General features: G+C 46.7%; 1 protein-coding gene across 1 annotated transcript in view; it reads left to right on the top strand.

The window, feature by feature from the left end:
* The window catches only part of DNAH10 (dynein axonemal heavy chain 10), a 94,222-nt gene that overhangs the window by 39,738 nt on the left and 40,282 nt on the right, over nucleotides 1–14,202 (top strand). Inside the window, exons 33-40 of the mRNA XM_075568357.1 lie at nucleotides 916–1,050; nucleotides 3,645–3,797; nucleotides 4,862–5,050; nucleotides 6,283–6,429; nucleotides 7,613–7,804; nucleotides 9,092–9,210; nucleotides 11,078–11,236; nucleotides 12,999–13,134. Coding sequence (XP_075424472.1) covers nucleotides 916–1,050; nucleotides 3,645–3,797; nucleotides 4,862–5,050; nucleotides 6,283–6,429; nucleotides 7,613–7,804; nucleotides 9,092–9,210; nucleotides 11,078–11,236; nucleotides 12,999–13,134 — 1,230 coding nt within the window. The remainder of the gene's footprint in view (nucleotides 1–915; nucleotides 1,051–3,644; nucleotides 3,798–4,861; nucleotides 5,051–6,282; nucleotides 6,430–7,612; nucleotides 7,805–9,091; nucleotides 9,211–11,077; nucleotides 11,237–12,998; nucleotides 13,135–14,202) is intronic.

Below are 14,202 nucleotides of genomic sequence, written 5' to 3' on the forward strand. Positions count from 1 at the left end.
TTAAAAGAAACCTGTGCCGTTGTTTCTAGTTTTTATTATTATTATTATTATTGTATCTGCCTTTTTTTAACACTTTATTTTCAGTTTTAACACTGTTTTAATGAGGCATGGAAGGAACAGAAAAGAAATGGGATAGTGGGAAAGAGGGCGGAGGGGAGGTGCGAAGGGGCGCGTTAGGATGAATGTCCATCATTGGCATATATACTCTTCAGGTTTCGGATGTTCTGCGGGTGATTTAAAACAAAGATCACATAAGAGGAATTGCTACACTTCAGTTATAGGGGGTGGTGACATATATAAAAGGATACTTCCATGAGCGTTATTGATAACCATAGAGATTGTCATGTACTCTCCGATAATGAACCATGGGGAAAGTGACCAGCAAATGTGATCCAAGGGGCCACACTATCAAGTGTATGTCTGTTACTTCTAATGAGACTAGTTCATTTCTTCATTTCCACGTTGTTGACTCTTAATAGATTGGTGCGGCGGTCCGGGAAATGAAGGGTGGTTGCCGGTTGCGATTACTGTTAACAGACCAACATGAGTGTTCTTCATAGAGATGCTGCAGCTGCGAGAGCTTTGGAGACGTCACACATCTCCTCTTCAGATGTCCACAGACCTTAATAGAACTACAAAATAACCATAAATATGCTAAAAGTTAATTATTATTATTTATTCAAGCCTGGTGTGCCATTCTCTCCACACCGGGGTATAGTAAATACACCTGCAGTTGCAGTATCTGCATTTGAATGTAGCACTCAGTACCACCCATTTATTCAGGAGCGCATCCCGACACTCTCTTTTGACTGTAAATATAATAATAATAATAATTTGAAATGAAATATGTAAATATGCAGGATAGATTTCGGTTTTTTTTTGCATTAAAGCTGTTGTTTTATTTTTCTGTACCAGGCGCTATCTATGTATTTAGGTGGTGCGCCTGCTGGCCCAGCAGGAACTGGTAAGACCGAGACAACCAAAGATCTGGCTAAAGCCCTGGGATTGCTGTGTGTAGTAACAAACTGCGGTGAAGGCATGGATTACAAAGTAAGTGTCATTGTAAATCATTCATTCAGCACCTATGTGATGAGTAACCTCAAAGAATGTTTAGTATTATCCCATAAACTTTTAATTCAGTCGACCTGCCCAGGCCAGTCACATCTGTTTCCTCTCTCAAACCTATGACTCAAGGCACATAGAATAAATTCCCCTAGTAACTCTTCCTACCACTGATGGGTGTCTCCAACTCCGAGAAACAGGGAGTTAGGACTTTTGTGCATTGTGCATAATCCCAGCCCTCAGCATCACATCTAGATAATAAGTCTCTCTCTTGCTCTCAATATAAAATGAATGATGATGAAGCAAATATTTGGTTTCCAACTTAACATTCCAATGAAATGACCAACCCCTTTCTGATAATACAGTAAACGTTATGGAAACACAGCCCGGTTCCCTGGTCTTTTTTCTATCTGCAGTTCTATATATTGACCTCTGGATGCACTATTGCATCAATACTTTTCATACTTTTCCCTGTGTATGCTGTAAGCACAACTGGTAGTCATACACAGTGGGATAGACTTTACTCGCAGAGTCTGTTCTGATCTTCGACTGGGCGGCCATTTTAGACCCCAACATTAACTCTCAAACCTTTCAGTGTCTGTCTGAATTCTCCATCATATGTGACAAACGACTTCCCTAAGTTGCCATGCCGTCAGTCCGAGCTCTTTATGACAGTCTTTTAGGGTAACTAAACCGATAATACGTGGCACAACATCGTATGATTCAGGCTTCTGCCTGCTTTATTCTGTCCCAGCAGGGGTCTGCCATACTTTCACTGAAACACATCACAAAATAAACCCTGCTCAATCGGAGCACTTACTAGACAGAGATTTCCTTCTCTAGGGTTGGGCGGCTTATCCGCTTTCCAACTATACGAAATATAGAACATTTATACTAAATATATATACGAACATTCATAATAGGTTCCAGAATTCATAAGAAGAAGGTTTTTGTTGCCTTGCAGGGGGAAGGTCCTCCCCTATCTGGCTGCTAGCAGCAGCCCAAGCCCCTAGGCTCTAAGAGAGGCAGAGGCAGTAGGATAACTGCCTTAAGTACACGTTCCTCAAATAGGAGGGCAGGTGAGGGAAATTAGAATAATTGTGAATTCTGGTCTGTCTTTCCCATCCACCATCTACAGCAACTGTGAAGCTGTGGGATGGATCACATTTACTCTGTGGCTGCACTTTCTGATCTAAATAGGACAGAAAGCTGCCTAATATCTTGGGACTATGTCACAATATATACACAGAATGAAAGTAGGTATAGGCACACCTTATAAAGAAAACTTTTTTTTAAAAATGCCAATAGTGTAATTCCATGTTTATATTCAATTTAAAAGGTAAACAATGCACTCAAAATATCAAAGACAGTATGGCTCAACATAAATAATAAATAAGAGTAGTATATAAAACAGAACAAAGAAAAAACCGTGTCAAAGCTCCAGGAGGTTGGAAATAAAGCCTTTAGGCAGTAGTAAAGTGATAATAGGAGTTGACACCGGAAAATAAAGGATTAAGGGGCTGCAGTTTTCTGTATTCAGATAGATAATGGTGACAAGGAGGGGACACGGGGGGACAACCTATTGTGAGGTGCAGTCACTATCGTCCCCCTTACCCTGGCTATGCCCGGCGTGGAGTACCCTTTACTCACGATGATACGCCGCCTTGGTCATCCTTTCTTGCTGCAGCTGCCCTGACGCTGCCAAAAGCGTCTCCTCCAGGCATCCGGTGGTGAAGCAGATTCTCATACACAGCAACAGAACAAGGTAAGAATCAAAAATCCAGCCGCTCCATAATACAAAAAGTAGGCACTCACCAGCAAAAAAGGGGTTAAAAAGGTATACTTTAATGAACTACATAAAAAACAAAAAAACAGACAGTACTAACTACTCTCCCACATGTTTCACGCCTACTGTGGTGCTTTCAGTAGGCGTGAAACATGTGGGAGAGTAGTTAGTACTGTCTGTTTTTTTGTTTTTTATGTAGTTCATTAAAGTATACCTTTTTAACCCCTTTTTTGCTTGTGAGTGCCTACTTTTTGTATTATGGAGCGGCTGGATTTTTGATTCTTACCTTGTTCTATTAGTATATAAAACACCTGGCTTTTTGTGTCTCTTTGACAAAGGCCCGGTGCGGCTGAAACGCGTCAAGAGTTGCTGTTGCTGTTTTTTATGTGCCAATAAATTTATTTTGTACCCAGTTCCTGCAAGTTTGGTCCCACGCTATTTTTTCCAGGCAGATGCACCACCATCCACGAATTCTTTGCATGGCTTTTTGTGTAGTTCCTATAGATGGATTGCAGACAAGTTTCTGGATTTACACACGGTTTATGAATCTCATCCTCAGAGGAATTTTACATGCTATAATTTCTCACTAGACAAAAGGGATCATTTTGTTTTAACATTAATCCTCCTCACAGAAACCAATTTTGCACATTGCAGTAGCCAATGCAAAGGATTGATGTATATGAAAGTATATCATGGCTTCTAATTTTAGCCCGTTCTGGAAATGATGTCTTTTTCTCTCATTGTGTTGGTGAATGACAACTGGATATGCGCTTCTAACATGGCTTTATGTTTGCAGGCAGTGGGTAAAATCTTCTCTGGCCTTGCCCAATGTGGCGCCTGGGGCTGCTTCGATGAGTTCAATCGTATAGATGCCTCTGTGCTCTCTGTGATCTCGTCTCAGATACAGACCATTCGAAATGCCTTAATACATCACTTAAAAAGGTTTCAGGTCAGTATTGCCTGCTGCTGGATCCCTAGGATTCACCTTCAGTACCTTCCAAACCCTTCCCGAGCCCTAGGAAAATGAATCTCTTTGCTGTTTGGGTGGGGCTCCAATGTACTATAAAGCAAGGATCTTATGAGGGCATCTCGGAAATAATACATCTATAACAGTTTAGACATGTGGAAGTCAGGGCATTGAAGGTTTAAACCAGACTAGTTTTAGTCCAGGATCTCTCTTCTATAAGGTGCTGTCCTATTATACATCAAGTGTCAGGAATGCATGAATCTAAAGCCCTTTCCTGCCTAAAACCTTTCTCACTTACTGCCCCCCTGGAATGGCCCTCCCCTCAATATCCGACTAGCACCTTCTACACTCTTTAAGTCTATCTTAAAACACACCTCTTTAATGAAGCATTTGAGTAACTCCAAATTACTAGTCCCTTGGCTAGTATTATACATCTCATAAGCACTTACCTTGACCCCTTGCATATACACTTACCATAACCCCTTCCTACTGTCTCTGTAAGTTCTTGCACTACTTAGATTGTAAGCTCTTCAGGGCAGGAACTCCTTTTCCTAATGATTACTTTGATGTCTGTAGTCATACTAAGGCTGCGCTTATAGTGCCTGGGGACCGCGACGGCGACGGAGTGCCCAAAAATTTTGAAGCCGGGTAAATTAGATTTTTTTTTAGAGACAGTCGCCACGTGTGACTGTCTCTAAACCAATCAGAGAGCGCTGCCTGCCACCTTCGTGATGTCACTGGCCTTGTCGCCAGCGACGTCGCTTAAAGCTACAATATAACTTTCGCTAGTGGCGACGGGTGACCTAATCGGTCGCGTCGCCGGCACTATAAGTGCGGCCTTTCTGGACATTCACTGTGCTTACTCCATGTTTAGTTACAAACTTCATCAGAGCAAATGTATTGAAATAAATAACAGGGTTATTCTCTGCCAGGCGGGCTTGTAGTTGCGTTGCTGGCTCCTTTGGCAGAGAAGGGGTCAAACTAACCCTGTCAATGAGTCAAGTTACATACATTGTATCGAAGTGACCCACCTTTTCTTTTCACAGTTTGAGGGGCAGGAAATCGCTCTGGACTCTCGGATGGGTATCTTCATCACGATGAACCCCGGCTACGCCGGCCGCACAGAATTGCCGGAATCTGTGAAGGCGCTGTTCAGGCCCGTGGTTGTGATTGTGCCGGATCTCCAGCAGATCTGTGAGATCATGCTCTTTTCGGAAGGATTTCTCTTGGCCAAGGTAACTAGTTTCATTGTCTGGCTACTTTGTGATTCTTTTTAGTGCATATGCTAGAACAGGGGGGGGGGGGGGGGCAACTCCAGTCCTCAATGGCCACCAACAGATCAGGTTTTAAGGATATCCCTGCTTCAGCACAGGTGGTGCAGTCTTCAATTGAGCCACTGATTGAGCCACTTGTGCTAAAGTACCCCTGTACTAGAGCAGGGGAGCGCAAACTTTTGCTGCTGCGCCCCCCTGGCTTGCCTGCTCCCCTGGTGCTCGCGCCCCCTCTCCCCCCCACTCTACCTTGCAGCTGCATCAAATGACACGGCGGGGTCATGTCACGTGACCCCAGCATAATTTGACGCTTGTGACGTCACGTGACCCGCTGCGGCATTTGACGTGTGCGACGTCACGTCACATGACCCGCGGCGTCATTTGACGCCGTGTTGCCATGGCGATGCTTCACACAGCCATCTGAATCATAGTAAGTTGAGTGTTGCAGAGGCCTCGCGCGATTCCCCGACATTTAATTTAAGTGCCTTGTGGAAGAGCGCGGGGCCTCTACAACCGCCCGCGCCCCCCAGAAAAATCTCCCGCCCCCCAGTTTGCGCACCCCCTGTACTAGAGCATTAAAAGACTTCTTGTCATTGCAATTAATCTAGCTGGAAAAAAACTAGACGACTGTCTTGAAAAGTTTTCTTAGAGCATTAAAGGAACAATATACTTTAATCAGCCTTCAGTTACAAGCAGATGTGCTGAAACAATAAGAAAGAGGGTTGTGCACGCACTCAGACATTCAGGTGATAGTGGGGTACTTAGCTGCCGGTGCGCTGGTTCTGGGGAGCTCCTGAAGTCCCCAAAATGGTCCAGTAGAGAAGAAGAAGCCGGCACACGGTCTTAATCAGCAGTGAAAAGGGTTTAATGTGCCAAGAAATGCAACGTTTCGGCAGTAATACTGCCTTTCTCACCTTGATGCCTGCTTCTTCTCTACTGAAACAATAAGACACATGGGGGTTTGCTCATTAGGCGATGCTAGCTGTCACCATGTGATAATGAGTAGCACCGTTTAGCAAATGAGCCCTATTGTCCTGAATTTGTTTAGCAGTGTTTTCAAATAACCTTATTCCCCCCCCCCCCCCCTCTCCCCCACCCTGGTGAGGTTATGTTTTGGTCTGCCTTGCCAGGCGTTTTGTGTGCCTGGGCGTGCCATTTCCAGTGATATTTCCTCTTTTCCCCATGGTCCGGCTCAGAATCTTGCTAAGAAGATGACCGTGCTATATAAGCTGGCAAGGGAGCAGCTGTCCAAGCAGCATCATTATGACTTCGGTCTGCGTGCCTTAAAGTCTGTGTTGGTAATGGCTGGAGAGCTGAAAAGGGGTTCCCCCGATCTAAGCGAGGTAAACTTTGTCACTAACAGCAATGGCTTTGCAGGTCCCCCCCAGCAGCAAGTTCATGAAATGTCGAGGGGCAGAATTACTAAGCAGTGCTCTACTTCTGTGTTCTGGCGCCGGGAAAAACACTTGCAGACCGTTCCCTTGAATGGGCCATAATGTGTTTTCAGGCGCTGGAAGGTGTATTATGGGATAGCATTGCTTAGTAAACATGGGCCTTAACATACAGTATTCTGGGTGGTTGATATTGTCTTGTTTGTCTTGATAAAGGCTTGTGTGTTAGCCGAAATGTCGGCTAATTATTCATAAATACATTCACTGGAGTGCAAGTTTATTTATAAAATGTGTTACCAGGAAGTAATACATTGAGTGTTACCTCTCGTTTCAAGTAGGTCCTGGGAACAGAGTAATAATAATACATGGGTGCGTTAAATGAACAGAGATTATACATTCAATTTACAGACATTTCATGGACAGTTAGAGATAATATAGGATTATGGGCGTATGTAACAGTTTTCAGACATGATTAATATTGTGTTAGAAGAAGTAGGATAGGCCTGCAACGTAATGTGTTAGGAGAGGTAGGATAGGCCTGCTATGTGTTAGGGGAGGTAGGATAGGCCTGCAATGTAATGTGTTAGGAGAGGTAGGATAGGCCTGCAATGTGCTGTGTTAGGAGAGGTAGGATAGGCCTGCAATGTAATGTGTTAGGAGAGGTAGGATAGGCCTGCTATGTGTTAGGAGAGGTAGGATAGGCCTGCAATGTAATGTGTTAGGAGAGGTAGGATAGGCCTGCTATGTGTTAGGAGAGGTAGGATAGGCCTGCAATGTAATGTGTTTGGAGAGGTAGGATAGGCCTGCTATGTGTTAGGAGAGGTAGGATAGGCCTGCAATGTAATGTGTTAGGAGAGGTAGGATAGGCCTGCGATGTGCTGTGTTAGAAGAGGTAGGATAAGCCTGCTATGTAATGTATTAGAAGAGGCCCTGCCTCGATGAGCTTACAATCTATAAGGAACTATACAGTAACTTTTCTGTTACATTAAATGTAAAGTATCATAAGAACTGTTCCCTTTCGTGGATAAATAAATAATCTACTATACTATTGTTATATGTTTTATTTTTTGCTTCATCAGTGTTAATGTTATACAGGTAAATGATGCAGATGTTCTGTATACGTTGTCTGTTTTAGGATGTTGTGTTGATGAGGGCTCTAAGGGACATGAACCTACCCAAGTTTGTATTTGAAGACGTCCCTCTGTTCCTGGGTTTAATTTCTGATCTGTTTCCGGGGTTGGATTGCCCCCGTGTTCGCTACCCCAAATTTAACGATGCGGTGGAAGAAGCCCTTCAGGACCACCATTACATCCTTCTACCTGTGCAGGTAAATGTATCCCAACACACAGGTTCATTACACCTCAACCAGTTAAGGGCTCTAGTCCTAGCCAGTAACCCGTGTGCATCACTTTACAGTCAGTGTTGTATTCTTTTGGACCACTTTTTAACACCCCACACATACAGCAGCAGTGGACTTTCTTGGGGAAAAACATACTCATTAAAACTTAACTTGAATTGATTTTAAAGGTACGTGTAATACAAAGGACAAAGATAAAATCCCCGCGTGTATTTGTACGTCTTCCACGGGTTTGTAAACCCGGTCTGACCCCGCAGCTTGAAGCTGACGCTAATCGCCACTTCGCCGCTAAGGTGAGTGCCTTACCCCAGGGGAGCGCAAACATTTGGAGCTGCGCCTCCCTGCCTGCTCCCCCTCGCTCTTGCGCCCCCCCTTACCTTGTTTGGCGGTGTCTAATGACGCTGTGACGGCCATGTGACGTCCCTCCGCATGACACCGCGGCGTCATTTGACGTCGAATTTCCATGACGACGCGTCCCAGCAACTCTTCTGAATCCCAGTAAGTGAGTTGCAGAGGCCTCACGCGATCCCCCGGCATTTAATTTAAATCCCTCGGGGAAGAGCGCGGGGCCTCTGCAACCGCCCGTGCCTCCCAAAAAAAATCCTGCGCGCCCCCCCCCCCTTTGCGCACCACTGCCTTATCCTAAAAAAAACTTAAATTAACCCTTATATTAACCCCCTACCCTAAGCACTAAAACTCATTAAATTAACCCCCTTCACTAAACAGTCATTAAACTTACCTTAGTAGCGGCCGGCGGCGGGTATTCCAGTGGCGGATCGGCTGCGGTGGCCGGGTGAGTTGTGGCGAAGCACCGGCGGCTATTTTGGTCACGGCGAAACGGGCGTGACCAAATGTCTCATTCCGCCGTAAACCATCTTCATTCGCCGCATGTGTCCTACAGTGATTAATCTGCAGACAAGGATTCTGGGTAGTGACTTGCAAATGAGCACCAGGTGGGCGTGTCCCTTTTATCTTCCTGCCTACGGTATTACGTGGATTCTCTGGAGTTTTTGCTTGCTGCATTAACAAGTTCTACAGCTAAGCCTGGGCCAAGGAAGATGCAGAACCAGTGGACCCGCGCAGAACACTGTGTCGTCCTTTTAGTCTGAGGTTCAGCCTGGTCACTGAATTTGCATTGTGAAGCTGGCAGTGGTTACATGGATTTACTAGTAGGAAATAAAGGTGTAGTTTAGTAGCAGGAATATGCTTTTGTTTTGTTTTTTAAACATTACTCTTGATGTCTGATCTGTTTTAAAGGTGGATAAAGTCGTTCAGATGTACGAGACAATGCTGACTCGTCATACCACCATGGTGGTTGGACCCACAGGAGGAGGCAAGTCTGTCGTAATTAACACCTTGTGCATGGCACAGACTAAGTAAGTACAATATTTCATATCCCCTTTTCCGTGTTCGGTATAGGTGATACACTCCCAGGTTGTACAACAGGGCTCTACAAATGGCGGCCCGCGGAGCCAAAGGTTGCCACGAAGGGCCTTGATGTGACCCTTGGACTAGGGGCGCAAACTTTTCTCCCTGCGCCTCCCTGCCTGCTCGGCTCCATGGCAACACGACGTTATGTGACCCCGCTGCATCATTTGACGCCGGGTTGCCATGGTGACGCATCGCTGGAAAGTAACGTTACAGAGGTCTCGCGCGATCCCCGGCATTTAATTTAAATGCCTTTGGGGAAGCAAGCAGCCTCTGTAACCGCCGTCCCGCCCAAGAAAATCTCATGCCCCCCAGTTTGAGCACCCCTGCCTTAGGCCTGGGACATGGTGCAGGGAGCGGCGCTGGGCAGTGCTGACGCTCATGCTCACCTGCTCACGCAGGAGATTTTTCTTGTCCCTGCATGAGCGTCAGCGAGCGCGCTTGTGTGCAGGGTGGGAGCCGTCCGGGAGGCGGGCATGGAGGCGGGCCGGGAGGCGGGGCTAGGGAGCCACGTCATGGCGCCGACGTCACGGACTGCCATTGGCTTCTGGCAGTCACGTGACCGGCCCTGCGCTTGCATGAGCGGCAAAATTTAAACTTGCCTGTCTCCTGCATTTCCACACGCCTCCGGAAACACTGTCTAAAGCCGCGCTGATAGGGATAATGTTTCCCCTCAGCGCGCCTCAGCACGGTCTTTTTGACCATGTCCGAGGCCTTAGACTCTCAGGTGCCCAATCTGAGAGCAGGAGCAAATTGCATATAATGGGTGTTTAATCCAGTGGTAAGCAGGGGCATATAAAGCCAGAATGCTACGTTTTAATTAATAGTATTAAATATTGTAATTTACAGTGTTAACTAAACCATAATAAAAAAAACATATATGTACAATCTAACACTTTTTTTAATTTTTGTTTCATTTTCCACAATGATTGTGGCTTTTGGTGGATCCTACTTGTCTCTCCTTATAGGTGACACTGAGTAATGGGGCTATGACCCAGTTGAAACAGCACTACTTTTAGGGAGTCAGTACGCCAATACATCTAATGGGATAATATAAGGGCGGCCAACTCCAGTCCTCAAGGGCCACCAACAGGTCAAGTTTTAAGAATATCCTTGCTTCAGCACAGGTGGCTCAATCAGTGGCTCAGCCAACTACTGCACCACCTGTACTGAAGCAGGGATATGTATGTATGTATGTATGTATGTATGTATGTATGTCTTTATTTATATAGCGCCATTAATGTACATAGCGCTTCACAGCAGTAATACATGTGACAATCATATAAATAACAAATAATACAAATAACAGATCATGGGAATAAGTGTTTCAGACATAAAAGTAACATTTAGGAAAAGGAGTCCCTGCTCCGAAGAGCTTACAATCTAATTGGTAGGTATGAAGAACATACAGAGACAGTAGGGAGGTGTTCTAGTAAGTGCGTCTGCAGGGGGCCAAGGTTTATGTATGAGGTGTTAATTATCAGCCACGGAGCTACTCATATGCTTCCTTAAGCAGGTGTGTTTTGAGGTGGGTCTTAAAGGTGGATAGAGAGGGTGCTAGTCGGGTACTGAGGGGAAGGGCATTCCAGAGGTGTGGGGCAGTCAGTGAGAAAGGTTTAAGGCGGGAGAGGGCATAAGATACAAAAGGGGTATAGAGAAGACATCCTTGAGCAGAACGCAAGAGTCGAATATCCTTAAAACCTGACCTGTTGGTGGCCCTTGAGTTCTGGAGTTGGCCACCCCTGGGATAATACTACTTTGGCATAGTGGTTATTATCAACTGTCTGGGTCCTAAAATTATTCTACTCCCACTAGGCTTGGACTAGTTACCAAGTTGTACACCATAAATCCCAAAGCCATGAGCGTGATTGAGATGTACGGCATCCTGGATCCTGCGACAAGAGATTGGACGGACGGGGTTCTTTCAAACATCTTCAGGGAAATCAATCGGCCCACTGACAAAAAAGAGAGAAGGTAAGGATGGTGTTTGGAAGGCATACGGGGTAAGTTCATCAACTTTGATACCCCAGGTTGTGACTTAAATTCTCTGAGGTCATAAACAGGTTGGTGCGGCCGACAGATTTCCTGGGGCCCAGGAGTAGAGATTGACCCGCCCCCTCCCCCCCATGTCAGCGGCCTTGTGAGCCCTCCTCTTTCACACCTTATTTCTCTCCCCACTCTGTCTCTCACTCTTCCCCTCTCTCTCTCCTCTCTTCCCCCCCTCCGCTATAACTCAATTGCCCCCTCTCACTCAATCCCCCTTTCCTCATATTCATTTTCCCCTCCGCCCTTGGCCACGCACACAATTCCCCCCAGTACACATACAATTCTCAGTGCCACACTACACACACAATCCCCTCCCCCAATAAACACACAATACCCCCTCCCATTACAGACACCACTACACCCCCCCAGGTACAGACACACAACACATACCCCAGATGCAAACACCCCCCTCCCCAGTTACAAAGACCCCTCTACCAGATACAAACACCACCCCCATCAGATACAAATTACCACTACCCCCCAAAACAATTACCACCCCCCCCACGCAAATACAATTCAATTCCCCCCTCCACAATACAATTCTCCCCCTCCGCACAAATACAATTCCCCTTCCTCTCCCCCTCCGCACAAATACAATTCCCCTTCCTCTCCCCCTCCGCACAAATACAATTCCCCTCCCTCTCCCCCTCCGCACAAATACAATTCCCTACCCACCCCCACTTACCTCTGGTTGCCGCCACCGGGCCTCGGCTCTCGCCAGCTGCTGCTTCCTCTTCACACGCCAGGCCTCTCTCTCAATCCAGTGGACGCCAGAATCTGAGCCTGACTTCCGGGTACACCCAGCTTCCGGCACACACAGGCAGGGGAGAGAGGACCGTGGGAGATGAGGCAGCGGCTGGGGTGAGCCGGGAACCAGGGTCCAGTGGCAGCAACCAGAGGCCCGGCAGCGGGACACAGAAGTTGGCAGGGCCCAATTTCCTGTGCCGGCTGGGCCCCCCCGCAGCCACCGGGCCCAGGACACGTGTCCCGGCTCTCACCCCCCTGTTGGCGGCCCTGGATATGGGCCATACTTACTAAGCAGTATTTAAGTCTATGGGCTGTAAGGTGTTTTACAGAACGTAGTAAATATGGGCCCTTCTCTCCCAGTCCTTCAGAGTATGTCCCTGTCCTTTAGCTGACCCACTTGTAGTTGGATAACAATAACATGATTTTCATTTGTTTAATGCCAAGAGAAGATTCCACCCCATGTGGGGCTACATGAATGCTGCCGACACACAGTATCATTTGCTGTAATGTACAGTTGTGTAAAAACATGCTTGAAACAAAGGATTTTGCATACAATTCCGTGAAAACCCAGGTTATACGGTGGAAGTTACAACGTGCCAAAATGTAGATTTTTATTGCCCCATGATTACATTGGTGCAACTCGTGGTATCATAATATATGAAAAAGTACACAATAATGTAATAGAATAGAAATATATTTCAACAGCGACACATATAGTATAATGCACTTAGGCCAATATTTACTTAGCTGTGCTATGCTACAAGACCGCTTCCAGCCCATTCACTTGAACAGACATAAGATGTCTCGTGGCATAACACCGCTCAGTAAATATGACCTTTAATATTGAATTACTATTTACCTGATACATGATGCATTGTGTCATTTATTACATCGCATTGTGTAGGTAACTTATTCCTTAAAGCAAACGATTGTGTTTCTACAGGTATATATTATTTGACGGAGACGTTGATGCTCTGTGGGTGGAAAATATGAATTCAGTGATGGACGACAACAAGTTATTGACCATGGCAAATGGAGAACGCATTAGACTTCAACCACACTGCGCATTATTATTTGAGGTCTAGACCTTTTTTCTTCCCTTTATCGATCTGTCCTGTGTTAAGGAGCAATCCGTGCAATATCCTACATGTGTGTTTTCTAATAAATCAGTTCTCTAGTATTTGATAATACTGCATTTTTTAAACATTTTATTATTCAACTAGCTTTTGTGCCCGGCTTCGCCCGGGGAATGTAATATTGAATACATGTCCCCGCCCCTCCCCCCCCCCCCGGTGCCGGCACATCTCCCCGGGCCCCCCCACTCGCTGCTGGATATAGTGCGGGGTGAGATTTGTCTGTCTGTGTGTGTCTGTGTGTCTGTATATGTGTGTGTCTGTCTGTGTGTGTGACCCGCCTGCTGCAGGAACATTACCCCGGCCCCCCCCCCCCCGGTGCCGGCACATCTCCTCGGGCCCCCCCACTCGCTGCTGGATATAGTGCGGGGTGAGATTTGTCTGTCTGTGTGTGTCTGTGTGTGTCTGTGTGTCTGTATATGTGTGTGTCTGTCTGTGTGTGTGTGTGACCCGCCTGCTGCAGGAACATTACCCCGGCCCTCCCCTCCTCCCCCCCCCCCCAGCTGACGGCACATCTCTCTGCGCTGCTGTAGCATGTCCCCTCGCTGTGGCACATCTCCCCGCTTCCCCCCCCCCGTTGGTAAATCTCCCCTCGCTGGCGGCACATTTTCCCTCCCCCCCCCCTATTGGTACATCTCCCCCCGCTGCCGGCAAATGTCCCCCTCCCCGCTGGTACATCTCCCCCCGCTAGCTGGCACATCTCCCCCGCTAGCTGGCACATCTCCCCCCCCCCTGCTGGCACATCTCCCCCCCTCCCTCTCCCCCGCTGGCACATCTCCCCCGCACATCTCACATCACAGACACAGAGAGACACACACACAGCCCCGATCCAGACAAGGACACACACCCTCCATTAGTTGCTATGCCCTCTCCCCCCCCTTCCCCCGCCTCCTGCTCTAACAGATTTGCTGGACAGCCAAGGGAAACTTAGAATGTCCATAATTTGGGAAGTGAGTCACATTGGAAGCTCAAAATAGTTGCGTTGACCTACAAATCCGCAGCAGAATGTACAGT

The sequence above is a fragment of the Ascaphus truei genome, chromosome 13, assembly GCF_040206685.1.
Source record: "Ascaphus truei isolate aAscTru1 chromosome 13, aAscTru1.hap1, whole genome shotgun sequence".
NCBI lineage: Eukaryota > Metazoa > Chordata > Amphibia > Anura > Ascaphidae > Ascaphus > Ascaphus truei.